Here is a 19,221-nt window from a genome sequence, read left to right on the forward strand (position 1 = left end):
TTTGGTTTCTCAACACTATATAGTGCTGAACTTACAGTATCCTCTGGAGTTCTTTGAATGAAGGAAAACTAGAGAGATTGGTATTATAGAATCATTATTTATAATTATTTGATGGTTAAACCTTTCTTTCTGCTGTTTTAGGGTCTGCCAATTTCCATGTATGGAGGCACCATAATACCCTCTCATCCTCAGCTTGCTGATGTTCCAGGAGGCCCTCTATTTAATGGACTTCACAACCCAGATCCTGCTTGGAATCCTATGATAAAAGTTATTCAAAATTCAACTGAATGCACTGATGCCCAGCAGGTAAAATTGACTTAATAGTCTTCTTTTTTTCTTTTTCTTTTTTTTTTTTTTTTCTCTCAGATTTTTCATGTCATTCTTTGGGTAGTACAAATTCTAAATATCAAAAGTCATGACATCTGATTACCTTGTTCTGAATTAAGTTTTTCAATATCAAGATGATGCTACTCAGCATTTTATTTCATGTGTGTGTATTCTTCCTAGGCAGAAACAGAATTGCCATTGCATTTATATATTCATTTTGTAAATGTCTAAAGATTCCTAATTAGAAATTCCAATTTTTCCTCCCCCTTTTCAGATTTGGCCTGGCACGTGGGCACCTCATATTGGAAACATGCATCTCAAATATGTCAACTAAGTTAGAAGGTCTTATTCTTTAGCCTTGTTTGAGACACCTATGATCTTGGAAGAACCCCGGGGATTTTTTTTTTTTTTTTTAATGTGCCTAACTAAGATATTTTCTCTGAGGCTTTAGCAATGGAAATTTGATTGTCCATTGTATAAGAACAAAGTGATTTCCTATCCACCTGATTATGTTCTGTGGTTAGTTTAGCCATTTTGAACTTAGTGCTTTGGCTAAACATACTGAATGCTACTTTTATGCAGAAGAGAATTAGATGATTACCTTTTAGGGTGGTAAATACATGTACAGTTGTTTACATACTTAAAAGGAAAAAGTTGAGTAAATTTCTTGTCATATAGTGGCTCTACTTAATGTAGCCTGTATTAATGTGAAATATTTACCAGAATATTCAATAAAAAGATGAACAGTGTTTAGAAGTGGGGTGTGATCCTTTCAGTAGTCATGCAGGTACCACCCAATCCACAGTCATATTAAACCAGGTTGTTAGTACTATATTTGTAAGAGGCTTCTCACATTTTACACTTTAGAGTCCATTCTTAAATTGCATTCATAAAAGCTCTTTTAAGACTAGTTATCTACTTATTCTATATTAAACATTCCTTGTTCTCTTTCATATCATTTTATAAGTGAAAAAGTTTCAAGACCCTCCAATATGTCTTATTGGACATTAGCAGATTGATAGGTCATTGATTAAAACCTATCATTAGCAAATTGATAGGTTTTAGCTTTTTATGGATCATGAATATGTCGTGAAGAACAATAGGATTTCAATCAGATGATACTGAACAAACTGCACCCAACTCATCAACTTCAGGCTCCTTTTGTGCGTCCTGACTTTTTTATCTAAATATTTTGGTTTTATGTGTTTTAAGTTTTGATTGGGTTGAGACACAGGAGGGAGCAGAGATGGCCCCTGTTGTATTGTTGAATCAGCTGAGTAATGCTTACAAATATGTGACTAATTCTGGGCTTAGTTCCAGAATTAGTCCCAAGTATGAAGAGCCAATATGTTTAAAGCTAACCACAGGAATACTGGGATGTACTGCTTTGGCCAAAAACCATAGGCTAAGCCAAGAATCTGATGCAATAGGATCTGAGTTATGTAGCTCAGTTGGTTAGAGCATCATCCCAATATGCCAAGGTTGCAGGTTCTATCCCCCTGTCAGGGCACATACAAGAAGCAAACAGTGAATGCATACATAAGTGAAAGAATAAATCAGTGTTTCTCTCTCACTCTCTTTCTCTCCTATCTTCTCTCTCTCTAAAAAAAAAGAACCATTGCCCTAGCTGGTTTGGCTCAGTTGTTGGAGCATTGGCCCGCAGCCTGAAGGGTCCTTGGTTTGATTATGGTCAAGGGCATGTACCTTGATTGTAGGGTTGATCCCGGCCTCTGGTCAGGGCTTGTGTGGGAAGCAACCAATCAATGTGTGATATGTCTCTCTCACATCGATATTTTTCTCTGTCTCTCCCATCCCTTCCACCCTTCTCTAAAAATAAAAAACTATCAATGGGGAAAGTATCCTTGGGTAAAAATTAAAAACAAATAAATAAAGCAAGCAAACAAGAAAATGTTTGAGGCTGATAGAGAAGCCAAAACTCATATCAAGGCAAAGAAGGCTGCACAGACAAAAAATAACAACAAAAAAATCAACCAAAAAAAGAAAGAAAAGGATGCACAGAAAAATAGTCATTAGGGGTAGAACCATGCAAGCAGTACTTTTCTACTGTTATACCAACAGTTAATCTTAATCTTCTCAGCCTGGCTCCTAGAGCCACCACTAGATGAGACACACCATGTTTATTCTGTGTTGGACATACCTGCTTCTTTGTCTTCCATATCATCTTACATATGAGAACTTCCTTAAGCTCATGCCTTATTTTCTATTTTGAGTGGATTTGGAGCATATATATCACTGGTATTGGAAGATTTTGCCTTTGTAGTGCTTGATAACTACATCAAGTGTTCTCAAGAGACCCTCTTACCTTGAGAAGGGTAAAAGACCCCTTTGATCACCTATATATCCTGCTGTTTCCATTTATCAATAACCAAAAAATCACCTATTATTAGTGAAATGAAAGAAATGACTCTTGATGAAACATATACATACCAGTGAGAGATGATATTAAGTAAATTATTATTTGGGACAAAAAGGTGAGTTTTGTTCTATCTTAACTATAATGCATTTGAATTATCTGGAAGAGCCGTTTACCCTACCTTCTGCACCTTGAGAACAACAGAATGAAAAATTATATCTCAGCTCAGGAACTAGTACCCATGAGAAAGAGAGGCAATTATGAGAAACCCCCTAGAAGAATTAGGAAAAAAAAGAAGCTGTGTAGTTAGTAGTAGTTATTTAAACTAACCTCCTCCCTGCCTCTTACCAGCACTGCCTTCTTTCTGACCATTTGGATCCCAGTAGCCTACTCCCCATCCCATTTTGCCTGCTATAATCTCTTCTTCCTCTGTCTTGCCTCTTCCTGGTATTACTTTACTGCTATTTTACCAACCTGAACCTTGGATTAAACCTAGCTCAGGTAAGGACTTAATTACTTTCAAAATATACAAGGGGGATACATACCTGGTAGGGGAGATACCATGATCACAAAATATATAAGGGATTTGGGGGGAGACAGCCTGGGTACAGTGGAACCAGAGTCAGAAGCCTAAATTATTTTCATTTCTGCCACTTGAAGCTATATGACCTTAGGCAAATAATTTCTTATTTCTGGGCTTCAATTTCCTCATCTAAAAATGAAATTGAACATTATTGGGTTCTAATACAGATTCTCTCCCTTCTCCTGTGAATGAGGATATATGGTATATTCCAGAATACTGGAAGCCAGTAAAGTGTTTACATTGCTAAGGTTTGAGAGCTCCTACCATTGATTCTCACATGGAATAAAAAAAGCCTGCTGTTGTGGAGTCCATTATTGACTTTGAGATTTTAGTGGAGGAAGAAGAAAACCTTGCACATCAATAGTGAGTCCTCACGTCATTAAGAAACATCCTGCTGCCGAAACCGGTTTGGCTCAGTGGATAGAGCGTCGGCCTGCGGACTCAAGGGTCCCAGGTTCGATTCTGGTCAAGGGCATGTACCTTGGTTGCGGGCACATCCCCGGTAGGGGGTGTGCAAGAGGCAGCTGATCGATGTTTCTCTCACATCGATGTTTCTAACTCTCTATCCCTCTCTCTTCCTCTCTGTAAAATATCAATAAAATATATTTTTAAAAAAAAAAAGAAAGAAACATCCTGCTGAGACATAGATCAAACTCTATGAGAATAACACCTCTTTCAAGGAATAAAATGATATGATCAAGGTTTCTGCACCCACTTATTTGAGTAGTGTTCAATGTAAAAAAAAAAAATCCACTATCAATAAAATTGCTGATGTTTTAAGACCCTTTAAACCTGTTGTGGCTACAGTGTGCTGACTTGCCCTTTTATAGGCCAGTCTGCTTCCTTCAGTCCCTGCTCTCAAAGGGGAAATCCCACCACCTCAACTAACCAGAGTGAAGAAGAGAGTTGGACAGCCAGTGGTGCCCTCTCCTAACCAGAGGTAAGAAATCTCAGGACTTGGAACTACAACTTCTATCTGTTCTTATAGATTCTGGTCAAATTCTCCTCCAAACCTCAAAATTAGTATATGAGGGGGCCAGCGTATGCTTGAGGTAGCATGTAGAGCAGAAAGGCTGGTCATATAGTTTCAAGCCAAAGAGAGAGGTGTGTTTTGTTTACATGGTTCTGTCCCACTGTTTAAGTAAGACCTTTGGACCACATTGTGATCCCAGGAAGAGGCAAACAAGCCTGTAGGAAAACAGCTTCTGAACACCTTGTTCTCTAACTAGCCCTCGATGTCTTCTACCAAGAAGTGTGGCTGGTTGTGACGTCTTCCAGTGGACCCTGCCCTGGGGTGAGGGGCTCTGATAATGCTGCATTTTCTATTCATTCTCAAAGATTTGTCACCATTTGCCAACAAGCAGGTTCCTTTACCTTCACACTCTTGTTAGGAAATGGGTGAGAAAAAGATGGTTTTAATTATCCACAACTTAAGTGTATTAAGACCACTACCAAAAAAGGGCAGGAGCCTGGGATTCAAGACCTAATTTGGAAAACAAATCAAGAATCTAATGATCCAATTGCAAACCTGTTTTGTGATTACTTTTCAACTCCCGTTTTATCTTGATGGTATTGTCCCTTTTCAACTCCCGTTTTATCTTGATGGTATTGTCCCTTGGTATATTTTATCTTGATGGTATTATCCCCTGCAACAGAAGATTGGTTCCAGGACACCCTATGGATACCAAAATTTGAGATGCTCAAGTCCTTTATATAAAACTAGAGGCCTGATGCACGAAGATTCATGCAAGAATGGGCCTTCCTTCCCCTGGCTGCCGGCACAGCCTTTGCTCTGGCGCCTGGAGCTGCCTTTCCACCTTCCCACGCTGCCCAGAGGCCCCAAGCGGCTGGGGCGGTGCGGAACGCCTGCGTCCTGCCCCCAGCCGCTTGGCGCCTGCATATGCAAATTGACCTGCCACCTTTGTTTGGTTAATTTGCATACTCCTGATTGGCTGGTGGGTGTCATGAAGGTACAGTCAACTTGCATCTTTCTCTTTTATTAGTGTAAATGGCATAGAATAATGCGTACTGTTTAGCCCTTTGGATTCAAAACCTGGGGATATGGAGGGCTGACTGTATATTGAAAAAATCTGCATAGTTCAAGGGTCAACTGTAATTTGTCTGGTGGCAGAGACCTGATATTTCCTTGTAGATTTAGGCAGATCTCTGGATTTAGGGCATGGGTAGAGGTGTTTATTTGTTTGGGGTTTTTTTAAGTTCCCATACTCTAATGGGTAATCGGTGTTGATCCAGATTGCATAGATGATGATCTGGCTTTCTCTAAAGCCAACTACCTATTCTCTAGTTCCCTAGTCCTTACAGCACACAGTATCTCAAGAAAAGTAAGCTTCTGCCAGCAGTCTTATAATAGTAGTACCTGCTGCTGTTGTTTTGTAGTAGGGATTAACAGAAGGGAGACCTCATTTCCACACTAATTCTTTTGGAAGCCACTTACACTTCTCTCTAGTTCTCCTTTGGCTGATCTTTCTCAGCTTCTTTTGGTGAATCCTCTTCCTCCACATGTTGATGTGCCCAGGCCTCTTTCGTTTATCTTCTCACCAAATGATATCTTACCCCTTGCTCTTGGATTTCACTCCACTCAAATCTGCATCATTGGCTCAAAGTTCTGTGAACTTCAGACCAGTATATCTAGCTCCTTGCTGTACTTCTCCATTCCATGCACATCAGACATCCCCAATATAAGATAAGCCCTTTCCCTTGTGTTCTCTGTTATATTGAGTGGTATTACTAGCTACCAAGATCTCAAGTCAGGAGATTGGGAAGTTTATCCTCATTTATCCCCCTTCCCCTTCCCCTACCCTTAATCAGTCACATTATCCTTTCTCCTCTGTTTATCTGGATCCCCTCCACTTCTCTCCATCCTCACAGTCACTGCCCTTTTGCCCACCCCATTCACTAGACTGGAGTCTTCACCTTCATTCTCACTGTTCTCCATCCCATCCTCCCTTCCCCCCCACCAGACTACTTACTTGCTTAAAAGCTTAGTTATCAGAAATGGCTCCTTGTAATCTGCTCCCAAGCCTTACCCTCCAGCACTGCTAAGACACTTTGTTCAAAGACATCTTTAGAACATAAAATATATAGATCCTTGATCCCTGAAGTGTGATTCTAAGGACCTGCTGAACCAAGGGTCTGCATCACCCAGGATCTTATTAAAAACCCAGAATTTCAGGTCCCATCCCAGACCTACATCAGAATTCTCATTTTTTAAAAATATATTTTATTGATTTTAGAGAGGAAGAGAGAGGGGGGGAGAGATAGAAACATCAATGATGAGAGAGAATCATTGATTGGCTGCCTCCTGTACACCCCCTCCTGGGGATCAAGCCCACAACCCAGGCATGTGCCCTTGGCCGGAATCGAACCTGGGACCCTTCAGTCCGCAGGCCCACGCTCTATCCATTGAGCCAAATCAGTTAGGGCCAGAATTCTCATATAACAAGCTCTCCAAGTTATTTATGTGCACACTAAAGTTTGAGAAACTCTGACTTATAAAGTAGTCTTCTTTTTTTTTAATTAATGAGTGAAGGAATCAGAGCTAAGGGGAAATCTGATGAAGCCAGAGCTGAAGTAATTTTTTTTCCAATTTTTTTTATTAAGGTATTATATGTGTACATATCTTACCATTTGAAGTAATATTGATAAATGCATGAAGTCAGGTGGTCTGTACTTTATTTGGAGGGTAGGAGGTGTAGAAGTACACTGGTTTTAAAGAAACCAGAAGACAACTGGATGAAGTGATTTTTAGTGTATATAGGTACTAGACTTATTCTCCACCCCCTCTCCTTCCTCCTTTTATATCACTGTGTGCATCAAAAAACCTTCTAAGGCCAGACTCTCTGACCTTCCTTTCCAGAGAATGAAAGAACAAGCACTCCTCACCAGCCCCCTTCCCTTCCTTAGTTTCCTGAGGTTAGGTTAGCTGTGGCTGACAGATCAAAGAGCAAGCGTCTCCTTCCCCCCATCCTTTATTCATCCTTCCAGGTATCACTCCTTCCAGAAAATCCACCCTTCATCCCTGCCCTCCCCACTTCCTGCTGTGTACCAGGCCTTCAAGGCACTTTTCACTCTGTATTGTAATTGATTAATGGGAGGCAGTAGTCAGCTGCGCTGAAGGCACAGGCTCTGGAATCAGATACAGTGAGTTCTGAATCCCAGCTTCCCGGGACTCCTAGAAGATATGTGACTGTGAACCAGTGACTTAATCTCTCTGGGATTTTAGTTTCCTCGCCTGTAAAATGTGTTTAGTGTCTTAAACTGTTTAAAAGGAATGGGTGAATTAATATATGGCAGTAAGATGTACCTCACTTGTCCCCAGCGCCCAGGTGTAAACAGTGACTAGTAAGTAACAGCGATTGCAGGACTCAGAGGGTGGCCGGCCAATGTTCGGCCAAAAAGGAACTCCTTCCAACTTTTACTGAGCGCTGGGCTTGCTCCCTCGAGGGCGGAACCTCACGTTGAGTGACGGCCGGTGGCCCGCCCCGGGCGTGACGTCGACCAAGTGTTGTGGCTGCGGCCGCATGTGGTCGGTAGAGTCCGCCTCAGACTCTGCTGCACTCCGCGTCTTCAGTACCAGCCACTTGCCTTCCTGCTCCTCTCGCTCGCTATGTCCACGTTCACGAGCTGCCCGATTCCCGGGGGCAGAGACCGGCTGCCCGACTGCTACAGCACCACGCCGGGGGGCACGCTATACGCCACTACCCCGGGAGGTCAGCAGGCCGGGCTGGGGTCCTCAGGGAGCGGGCTGGACAGCGCGTGTGTGCTGTGGAGGGCAGGGGTGGGAAGGTTCGGACTTGGACTGGTCCACGGGCCCTTCTGCTGGTTGTAGCTTGGGGAAGGTAGAGGAGGGCGGGTGAAGCCCAAGCCTAGTTTCCGGGCGACTGGGGCTGAAATCCTCACTGGCCTGGGTTGTGGGTACTTTGCTTACCCACCCCTCCCGACTTTGCCACCTGGGAGAACGAGGCCCCAACTTGAGGGTGGCCTCGGCAGGAATCACCAGGTTTTGTAAAGTTGCTAGATCGGGCTGTCAGTTAGGGGCATGGGCTTCGGTGTATCTGTGGCTGGCTGGCTAGCGGCAGTTTGATTGCACAAGCAGCCTGCGATTATGAGCTGCTGGGCTTCCCACCCAGGGGTTCCTGCCACGTGGAGGCTGAGGGGAGGGTGGAGAACAAGAGCAGGGCAGGGCCTTTTGAGGACAAGATTTGGTGCCAATTTCCTCTAGGCTGGGCTGAGCCTGATAGGACTTGGGAGGGGTCAGGATAAGTACAGCATGTTCCTATTTCACGCGGAACACAGCTCCTCCCCGCAGGATATCAGAGCCCAGGTGACACTGGGTGAGCCGCCTTCACATCTGTTATTTGATTTCCTGATCCAACTAAGGCTGAAAGTCTAGGCCCCACCGTGTGAAACAGCAGTGAAGTTGCAGAGCCAGAGAAGAGCAGCCTGAAGTACCTGAGCTCCAAATTTGGTTCTCCTCCGAGAGCCAAGATCTAAAGCTCCCCTAAACCAAAAGCTCCTGCCTGGGCCAGCTGGGATGGCCCACTTGCTTAGCCATATCCTGGTTAGGCCTGGAAATCTTCAAGTGCTGTGAATGCTAATCAGCTGAGATCCTGGCTGGACTACAGAGCAGTAGCCCTTTAAAACACAAGGAAATGTGACCCCCAAGGTCCCTAAAAGGCCTTTCTGGGGCCCCAGACAACTCTGTATCCAAGCTCCTGCCTCTTACGTAGCCCCTACCCCTTGACAGGCACCAGGATCATCTACGACAGAAAGTTCCTGCTGGAGTGCAAGAACTCACCCATTGCCCGGACACCCCCCTGCTGCCTCCCTCAGATTCCCGGGGTCACAACTCTTCCAACAGCCCCATCCTCCAAGCTGGAGGAGCTGAAGGAACAGAAGGAGACAGAGGAAGAGATACCCGGTAAGGAAAGCAGGAACTGACTTAAAAATCAGAAATGCCTGAGTCCAAATGCACTGGTTTAGAGTGGGGGTTCAAGTCAGAGTGGTTTCTGCACTAAAGCTGAGCCTGCAGACCCTCAGCCCAGCAACCAGTCCTGCCTTTTCTCTCTCCAGATGACGCACAATTTGAAATGGACATCTAATCCAGTACAGATGACCTGTGTGTGGAGTTACAGGAATCCCTCATGCCGCTGCTGCCACCACCTCTTCCTGGGGTATCCAAAGACCAGCTGGCCTCATCTAATCTGGGATTGACTCTGGGCCTCTCTTAGTTCTGAGGCAGCTAGACCAAGGATAAGGAGTGGGCACCTTGCCAAGCCCTTAACTCTACTTTCTGTTTGGTTTGTAGGCACTCTTCCCAACCCCTAGCCCCTCACTCAGGCTGAGGTGAGGACTGGGGGGGGCTGGGGTGGAGTATGTCACTGTCTCACTGCTTAGTAAATATTCAAAGAAATGCCTTGGCTCCAATGTTCTCAATGCTGACCTTCCCATCTCAGCCACACAGCGGAGGGCCCCAGCAGACCTGGTTAGGATCAGAGGTCCCAGTTCCTTCCCAATTCAGATTGAGCCCACTTCCATAAGCAATTAGAGCCTGTGGCAGGCTATGGGGGCAAGCTATAGAAGCTACCAAATCAGGGGTCCTCAAACTTTTTAAACAGGGGCCAGTTCACTGTCCCTCAGACAATTGGAGGGCCGGACTATAGTTTAAAAAAACTACGAACAAATTCCTATGCACACTGCACATATCTTACTTTGAAGTAAAAAAACAAAACGGCAAAAACACCTGCATGTGGCCCGGTGCCGTAGTTTGAAGACGCCTGTACCAAATCATAAACAGCTCTAGCCTGACCCCTGCCAAGGGCTGTTCCAGCCTTTCCAGGAAGCAGCCTTCCTAAAATCAGGCCTCTCCAGTTACCCCTCCCTCCGTCTATACCAAACCAGGAAAAAAAGAGGCACTGCCCTAACCTTTTAGCCTTCTCTGATCTCTCCCCATGCCTTTTCTGCCTCCCAGTTGTACCAATCCCAGTCTCCTTATTCCAGCATTGAAAGCCTGTTCTAGACCTTCTCCCAGGCCCCCTCAACCTGACTCTGTTGTCTTCAAAGAACAGACCTTAGAACCCAATTGAGGCCCAAACTGAGGCAAGCAGCTAATTTCTAAATCAGATAGTCATAATTATATACCCCTGTCCCAAGAAAAAAATGTCATGATCCCGTATCTCAGGAATCTGGTCTTTTTCTCCTCCAATGTATTTAGCTATGTTCTAATATCTGATCCTAATCTCCATAGCATTGCATACCTCAAGAATGATACAGTGCAAACAAGGCAATCTCCTTTTCTTGAGGGAAAATGCTCCCCATGCTATTTGAACCTCTGTTCTCATGCTGAAATGAAATCATACAAAGATAGGGTTATGTGTTTAGTTCTGATTTGGGAAAAAGTGGCGGACAGTAATCTGGTCATGCCTAGCAAGGCCACTCATGATGAATGGAGGAAGAACAGAACTTTGTAGGGTGCAGAGAGAGCAGGGCAGTCAAGGACACCAGAAGTGACCAGTTTGGCATAAGAAGGGTTTATCTCCTAACCAGGGCCCACATTGAGATGTTTTTATTGAAACATACGTTAGGGATAACAAGTGACCACCCTGTGGCCTAGATGGGACCTCTTCCCCCAGAGTTGGGTCAGGCCAAGGAACCCAACAGGGCAGACAGTCTCCCAAGTGCTAAGAGGGAGCCAAGTGAGACAAGGCCTCCCATGCCAAGGCATAGGAGATGGTGTGAGTTGAGTCTGGGGAACCCATAGGATTATGGATCCTGTTCTGGTACGGTCTGGTTCTCGGCTGTGGCTGCAGCTTTCTCTTCATTAGCCTTCTCCTCTGAAGACAGACTCCTCTTTTCTGCAATTAATCTTTTAACTCCCACCATCCACTGACTGACTTCAGTCACATGGTCAACCATGAGTGAGCGGTGGATGTCATCTGCTGCATCCCACTGGTGGCTTAAAAGCTCTGAAGAGAGAGAGAAAGAGGCTGAGCAAGCAATCTGGGGCAAAAGACAGCTCCCACTCCTCCCCTCAAAATCTCACCACCTATTCCAGCTTAGCCAGCTACAGCAGGATAAGGGACCGATACCTTGCACCAGCAGAGCCATCCTCTTCTTTACAGGCGTTGACAGCTTCCCTCCAGCCCACTGTTCTTGCAGCAGAGCCAGGCGTCGGCTGATGTCATCACATACCTGCTTCTAAGAGACAGAAAACACTGCAAGTCAGTGCTGCCACAAGAGGGGCAAAGGAAACCTAGCACCACATGGGAAGCACCTGCTTTCTCTGCCCAGGAACTTCTTTACAGTTAATCTTAGCGTTCTGGTTCTTTACCCCAAGATTAGAGGCCCACTAAGAATTTGATGAAACTTATGGATGTTTCCAAGAAAAATACATGTAAGGCTTTCTCAGACCCTCAAAAACTCACTTTATAGTGCTACTTTACAAATAAGGAGAAACTAAGAACCAAATAGGTGAAAATTACTATGCTACTTTCCTTTAAGACTCCTCAAATCCCTTGTCTCCAGATAACTTAAACACTATAGATGGAAAAAGAGGGTTTCCCTCCCTCCCTAAGCACAAAATCAGCAGGGCCTGCTCGGAATGGCCTAGAGGTATCATAATCAGGCTGTTTATCACTAATGGGAGTTAAATTCAACTTTCATTTGTACAAGCCTCTTCTGACTGGTCTTCCGAAGTGTGTCGAACCCTCCTGAAACCCTGTGTTTATTTTTCTGGGAAGGCCTTAGATTCCAAAGGAGTCCATAACTTGAAAGGGTTAAAAGCCACTGCCCATAGGATCATAGGGTCTACCTTTGGGAGCCATACTTGCATCTGGCTGTCAATAGGAACCCTCCCCATCATCCTAACAGAGTGCCAGGGTTTACCTTTGTGTGGCCACGACAATCATCCAATGCCTGTTCCAAAGGTCTCAGCACATCTTCCAGCAAAGTCTCACAATCAATGACTGGAAAATCTATGGGATCCACAGTGGAGGCAGGACAACTCCCCACAGCTGGAGGCCTAGAAGCTGTACTTGAAGGAGGTGGAGGCCCCATTGGGGAGGGCCCAGGAGAAGTCTCTGAGGTGGGGACTGAAAAGATAAAGCAGGATCAAACAAACATAGGCATAGCTGCTGAAACAGTTTGTAAGAAGCTCAACTCTCTGAGACAACTCATTCATTGAAAAATACATATTTATGAAGTCCCTACTATGTGCCAGACAATGTACGAGGCACCAGAGAGAGTAGTAAACCAGGCAGATTAGGTTCCTGATCTCAGAGAGCTTAAATTCTAGAGGTAGTGGGAACAAGAAAAATCACCAAATTGTGTTGCATGCTACAAAGAAAACGGATCAAGTGAATAAGAGGAATAGAGGGACCTACCTAGAAGGGCACCAAATTTTATTGCAGCCCACCCACAATGTGACATTTGGCAAGTTACTTTTAACTTATGAGCTTGGGTTCCTCTTCTATAAAATGGGGATATTACCATAATAGCACTTATTTTACAGTTTCAGTGATGATTAAGAATGTAGATACAGGCCCTAGCCGGTTTGTCTCAGTGGATAGTGTCGGCCTGCGACCGAACGGTCCCCAGGTTTGAGAGGCACATGCCCGGGTTGCGGGCTTGATCCCCAGTAGGGGGTGTGCAAGAGGCAGCTGATCAATGATTCTCTCTCATCACTGATGTTTCTAGCTCTCCCTCTCCCTTTCTCTCTGAAATCAATAAAAATATATTTTAAAAAAAGAATATAGATACAGCTGCTAGATTAGTGTGTAGCAAAAAAACACAAAGTTAAGAACTAATGGATAAGATAGATGCAGCTATGAAAAGTTAAAGGAAACAAATACTAGATAGAGGTAAGGGCAGTGCCCAAGAGGCAGGAAAAGTCAAGATGTTAATTCTGTATGCTCTGAAAAATTGATGAGAATAGGTCAAGAATGGAAGCAGGGACACCAATTGGGAGGTTAATGGAGTAGTGGTCCTGAAAAGAGAAGAAGCTGGCATGGACTCGTGTGAAAGACTAGGGATGAGGGAAAATGGAGTGGTCAGATTTATTTAGGAGGGAGTCACAACAGGACTTGGTGTATTGGGGGTGAGGGAGAAGAGTCTTGGTTTCTGACTTGAGTAATGGGATGGTGGAACCACTACAGAAAGACTAGAGGAGAAAGATCAAGAATTTATAGTCTTAGGCATCAACATCCACATGAAGGAGGTGGAGGTCAGAAGAAATCTCTGAGGTGGGGACTGAGTAATTTGGCATCAATTTCTTGACCTCCCCGCCTTCAGTGATCATCTAATAATTTGGCCTCAGTTTCTTGACCTCCTCACCTTCAGTGATCATTTTTCTACCCTACCTCGGCCTCTCATTTCCCCTCTGCTGAGTTCCCAACAACACTGAACCATCTCCAAAATCTTATCACCACTCCTACCCTTCCAGCTCAGCTACTCAGATTTAACCATACATGAAAATCACTGCCTTATAAACACTCCTACCTCACTTAACTGTCCCATTTTCCTGGTAAACACAACTTGCCTACACTTGGTGGGAGGAAAAATAAAACCATGCTGAGGAGTTAACACTTTAAATCCCATGACTACAGCCCTAGCTGGTTTGGCTCAGTGGATAGAGCATTGACCTGTGGATTGAAGAGTCCCGAGTTCGATTCCAGTCAAGGGCATATGCCTGGGTTGCTGGCTCAATCCCAAGTGGGGGGCGTTCAGGAGGCAGCCAATCAATGATTCCCTCTCATCAGTGATGTTTCTATCTTTTCCTCTCGCTTTCTCTCTGAAACAAATAAAAATATATTTTTGAAAATTTAAAAATAAATCCATGCCTACAGATTCCAAAAGCTATCCAATGCTGTTTGGAAATCCTATACTTTCCTCATTTTTCCACTCTGTTTTTTTTTTTTAATATATTTTTATTGATTTTTACATAGAGGAAGGGAGAGGGATAGAGAGCTAGAAACATCGATGAGAGAGAAACATCTATCAGCTGCCTCATGCACACCCCCTACTGGGGATGTGCCCGCAACCAAGATACATGCCCTTGACCGGAATCGAACCTGGGACCCTTCAGTCCGCAGGCTGACGCTCTATCCACTGAGCCAAACCGGTTTCGGCTATTTTTCCACTCTTTGGAACAACTATTTTCACATCTTACCTCCTCTAAACTTTCTACCCTGCCCCCTTCTTTTCCTTTCCCTGCTGTCTCTACTTCTGATCCTGCCTCATATTTGACTGAGAAAGTACAGTCATTCAACAGGAACTCTCATATTCTCACTACCAGTTCTACTAACCCACCCACATTAGTGGCCACTTTCTTCCTCTTTCAATAGATGAAAGGTCCCTGCTCCTATCAGAGGCCATCTCTCTAGCTGAACTCTGCACCCAGCCTCTCTTGCCTTCTGCAATTATCCCCTTTCTCCTGCACCATTAGTTCTCCCTCTCAACTGAACCACCCTATCTGCATACAAACACACCAATGTATACTACCTTAAAAACCCTCCCTTACCTCAAATTCCATCTTCAGGTACCCAACCCCTTTCTCATCTCTGCTTCAAGCAGAATTTCTTGAGTGAGTGGGCTATAGTTACTTCTCTCGCTCTTTTCACATTCTCTCCTCATCCCATCCCAGCAGGGTTTATGCTCTCATCACTCCACATACTGCTCTTAGGGTCATCAATCATCACTATGTACATCAAAACTAGCTGTCCCTTTTCTCTTACTTGATCTCTCAGCAGCATTCATCACAGTTGAGTCAAGATTTTACTCTCTGGGCCGAAACCGGTTTGGCTCAGTGGATAGAGCGTCGGTCTGTGGACTGGAAGGTCCCAGGTTCGATTCCGGTCAAGGGCATGTACATTGGTTGCGGGCACATCCCCAGGTGGGGGGTGTGCAGGAGGCAGCTGGTCGATGTCTCTCTCTCATCGATGTTTCTAGCTTTCTATCCCTCCCCTTCCTCTCTGTGAAAAATCAATAAAATATATTTAAAAAAAAAAAAAAAAGATTTTACTCTCTGGCCTGGCTCAGTGGCTGAGCATCCAGCAATGAACCAAGAGGGCACATGCCCAGTTTGTGGGCTTGATCCCTGTAGGGGGTGTGCAGGAGACAACGAATTGATGTTTCTCTGTGTATATTCCTCTCCCTTCCTGTCTAAAACAATTAAAATCACACAAAAACAATTTTACTCTCTCCCAGAATAAATTTTACTTTTCTTCCTACTTCTTTGGCTATTTCTCAATCTCCTTAGTTAATTCCTTCTCTACTCAATTTTGAAATGCTACAGAGCCTTAGGGCCTCTGTCTTAGATCCTCTTTAGGCCTCTATCCACACACTTTCCCCAGGTAACTTAGTCAAATCTATGACATCAAATCCAATCCATACAATGGTGACTCATTTTTGTAATTCTGGCCTATACCTCTCCCCCAAAACAGCAGCCCAAATTTAACATGGCCAAGACAGAAAGCTTGCTTCTCATCCCCCCGCCCCCGCCGCCCCAAACCACTATTCTCTAGTGAACAATACCAGCCAACTCTTCAAGCAAAAATTCAAAGTTACATTGATGCCAAAACCGGTTTGGCTCAGTGGATAGAGCGTCGGTCTGCGGACTGGAAGGTCCCAGGTTCGATTCTGGTCAAGGGCATGTACATTGTTTGCGGGCACATCCCCCGGTGGGGGGTGTGCAGGAGGCAGCTGGTCGATGTCTCTCTCTCATCGATGTTTCTGGCTCTCTATCCCTCTCCCTTCCTCTCTGTGAAAAATCAATAAAATATATTTAAAAAACAAACAAACAAACAAACAAACAAAAAACAACAGTTACATTGATTCTTCTTTCCCTCACCTACTCACTCCTACTGACTTTCTCCACCACATCCCATACCCATCCAGTTCCTACCACCTCTAGTACTCCCATCCTTATCCATCATTAAATCTTGCCTATGTTACCATAATAGTCTCTAAATTTTCCACTTCTTCCCTAAAATTTTCCACACAACATATATGATATATTTTTTTAAATGTAAATTAGTCGGTGCTTCTCAGTCTGGGAAAATTATGCCTCCAGGGTAAATGTCTGAAGATACCAATAGCTGTCCCAACTAGATGGGTACTGCTGGCATTTAGTGGGCAGAGGCCAGGGATGCTGCAAACATCCTACAGTGTACAGGACAGTCCCTTACCACAAAGAATTATATGGCCCAAAATGTCAATAGTAAGAAATCCTAATTTCCATCATTCCTCCCCGAGAGTTTAAACCGGCAAGTTGACAAGTTCAGTACTGGAAATAGAGGGGTGCTGAAAGAGCTGAATCTGAGCCTCTTCCTCAGGGCCACACCCCATCTGTTGGCATGGGAACTGCTCAGGGGAAAAGGCAGCCTTCTTCTATTTTACACTTTCCAATGGCTTGCAATTTTACACAGATTAAAATACAAACTCCTTATCGTGGCTTACAAAACCAACTATGATCTGGCCCCTGCCTACTTATCTCTATTCCTAGCCCACTGTGCTCTAGCCCCGTGGTCAGCAAACTGCGGCTCGCGAGCCACATGCGGTTCTTTGGCCCCTTGAGTGTGGCTCTTCCACAAAATACCACGGCCTGGGTGAGTCTATTTGGAAGAAGTGGCGTTAGAAGACGTTTAAGTTTAAAAAACTTGGCTCTCAAAAGAAATTTCAATCGTTGTACTGTTGATATTTGGCTCTGTTGACTAATGAGTTTGCCGACCACTGCTCTAGCCAGTCTCTGAATTTGCCAAACGTGTTCTCCAAGCCTTTGCACTAGCTGTTTCCAATGCCTGGAATGCTCTGGCACCTGATCTTTGGGTAGATAGCTCTTAATCATCATTCAGATTTCAGCTTACGTGTCAGCCCCTTAGACACCTTAGTTACGTGGTCACTCTTACATCACTTTTATTTCTCTGCAGAGCCCTTGCCACTATTCATTTGTGTATCTCCAAAGCTACAGTGTGGACTCCATGGAAGCAGAAACCTTTCTGTCTTCATTGCTGTCTAATTCGCCTTCAAACAATGCCTGGCTCATAGTTGGTGCTCAGTAGGTGATAATGAATAACAAGTCAAGTCTGAAATGCTTATTATATAGCTAGGTGAAGATGTAGAGCAGACAAATGGATATATCACTATGGAGTTCTGGGAAGAGATCAGGGTTGGAAATAAAATTTGAAAGTAATGTGAGAGTAAAAACTACATTTAAACCATAGGTCTGATGAGGTCACCTTGGATGAAAGCATAAAGAATTTGAAACCAACGTACCATTTATTGACCTGGGCAGTAGAGAAGGGGCTCAGTAAAGGGCCTGCCCCGAGGCCCTTTCTGGGGCTCCAACCTCTCCTCACCGCGGGACAAGCTTATCCCTGGCACGGCCCTTTCTCGGCCGGTCTCTGCGCCCTGGGCCCCCACGCACCTCTGGGGGCTCCATCCTGGGGAGCGGCGACCCTCTTGGTTAGCGGAGTGCGCTTGGGTCCGCCGGCCTGGGTCTGCAGCCCATAGGAGAACTGCGGCGGGTCGTTCCAACCGCGCTCCTTGTTGCCTGCAGGGGGGAGGGCGAGTGTAAAGCGAGCCCAGGGGAGCCGGAGGGTCTGCACCCCACGGCGTCACCGCCTCCGGCCTGGGCCGAAAGGGGGACCCAGCGCCCCCAGCCCGCTGCCCCACTCACCCGGCTTAACGTAAAGCTCCGCCATCTCCACTTCCGCACCGCCAGCGTGGCGGTGCGTCACTTCCGGGGCGGCCGCAGGTCCGAGCGCGCCCCTTCCGGCTGGCTGCCAGAGCCCTCCTCGGACAGCGCTGCGGTTCGGACAGCACGAGCCGCAGCGGGGACCCGGTACCCGCTCTCTAAGGGTCCCGTCCTGATCTCAGGGCACCTAATGGGGCTGTCTTCCAGGAGGCGGCGCTGTAGGAGCCCTCCTACCCTCCGTCTCCTCGGCTCACAGGTGCTCTGGGGAGTCAACTGCCAGAAGCTCCCGCCCACATAGGCTCCGCTGTGACCCAGCCAGGTAGACTAGAACAAGCACGTCAAACTCGCGGCTGCCCACAATGAATATTTTTTGTGGCTCAGCCAATATAATAGTATGTAAGAAATGTTTTAGTTAAAATTTCATAACTTTTTACAATATCCTATTATACATAATCTATATATACAAAAGCCTAAGCGACCCTCTGACTGGTAGCCCTGACACTCACTGACCACCATGGGGGCAGACACTCAGCAGGAGCTGCCCGGCTGCAGTGACTTGGCAGCTACGGTTCTCAGGTGACGCACCCAGAACCAGAGAGGAGGGAGCCCCATCCCGGAGTGCCTCACTCGAGAACTGCCCTCTCACAATCCGGGACGCCCCTTGGGTAAGGTGACCAAATTTTAACATTGGTAAAGCGGGACACCATTGATCGGGGGCGGGTTCTTTTTTTTTTTTTAATATATTTTATTGATTTTTTTACAGAGAGGAAGAGAGAGGGATAGAGAGTTAGAAACATCGATGAGAGAAACATTGATCAGCTGCCTCTTGCACACCCCCTACTGGGGATGTGCCCGCAACCAAGGTACATGCCCTTGACCGGAATCGAACCTGGGACCCTTGAGTCCGCAGGCCGACGCTCTATCCACTGAGCCAAACCGGTTTCGGCGCGGGAGGGGAAGGGGGGGTTCTTGATTAAAGATTTGGTCTATATTGTAATCGCTTTTGGTTTTTTTAATAAAAGGAAATTCACTTCTTAGATCATCGCTGAATTTGCATCCTCTTTTCTTACTCATTATGTTAAAAATCTAAAAAAAAAATTTAAAATTATATTATAAATTATTATATACATATTGCTTAAAAACACAGTAAGTAGGTACATAATTACACGAACGTATTTTGTTAGTTTATAAATTAAATTAATTTGATTGTTATAAAGTAACTATATT

At 45.0% G+C, this 19,221-nt stretch overlaps 2 protein-coding genes across 13 annotated transcripts in view; one reads left to right on the forward strand and one right to left on the reverse strand.

The window, feature by feature from the left end:
• Positions 1 to 9,743, forward strand: part of ANKHD1 (ankyrin repeat and KH domain containing 1) — a 128,067-nt gene extending 118,324 nt beyond the window's left edge. For 3 of the 11 annotated variants that reach the window (XM_028147168.2, XM_008141388.3, XM_054717941.1), the window contains 2 exons: positions 142 to 306; positions 602 to 1,082. In XM_028147168.2, coding sequence (XP_028002969.2) covers positions 142 to 306; positions 602 to 661 — 225 coding nt within the window. In that variant the 3' untranslated portion in view covers positions 662 to 1,082. Of the gene's footprint in view, positions 1 to 141; positions 307 to 601; positions 1,083 to 4,114; positions 4,225 to 4,513; positions 4,755 to 7,623; positions 7,677 to 9,051; positions 9,226 to 9,377 lie in introns of those variants that run through there. The other 8 variants (XM_054717934.1, XM_054717935.1, XM_054717942.1 and 5 more) reach the window with 7 other exon arrangements.
• A 1,110-nt stretch (positions 9,744 to 10,853) lies between these two features.
• Positions 10,854 to 18,111, reverse strand: SRA1 (steroid receptor RNA activator 1). 2 transcript variants are annotated; one of them, XM_008141365.3, is made up of 5 exons: positions 17,977 to 18,111; positions 17,725 to 17,850; positions 12,189 to 12,394; positions 11,393 to 11,501; positions 10,854 to 11,269 (listed from the first exon to the last, which is right to left on the reverse strand). In XM_008141365.3, exons 1-5 carry the CDS (start codon positions 17,999 to 18,001, stop codon positions 11,067 to 11,069), a joined length of 669 nt encoding a protein of 222 aa, XP_008139587.3. In that variant the 5' UTR covers positions 18,002 to 18,111; the 3' UTR covers positions 10,854 to 11,066. The 2 variants fall into 2 exon arrangements, with proteins under 2 accessions (XP_008139587.3, XP_054573918.1); XM_054717943.1 differs by lacking the exon at positions 17,977 to 18,111 and adding an exon at positions 13,943 to 14,091 and having other exon boundaries at positions 17,574 to 17,807.
• Between the last annotated feature and the right edge of the window lie 1,110 nt (positions 18,112 to 19,221).

The sequence above is a fragment of the Eptesicus fuscus genome, chromosome 6, assembly GCF_027574615.1.
Source record: "Eptesicus fuscus isolate TK198812 chromosome 6, DD_ASM_mEF_20220401, whole genome shotgun sequence".
NCBI lineage: Eukaryota > Metazoa > Chordata > Mammalia > Chiroptera > Vespertilionidae > Eptesicus > Eptesicus fuscus.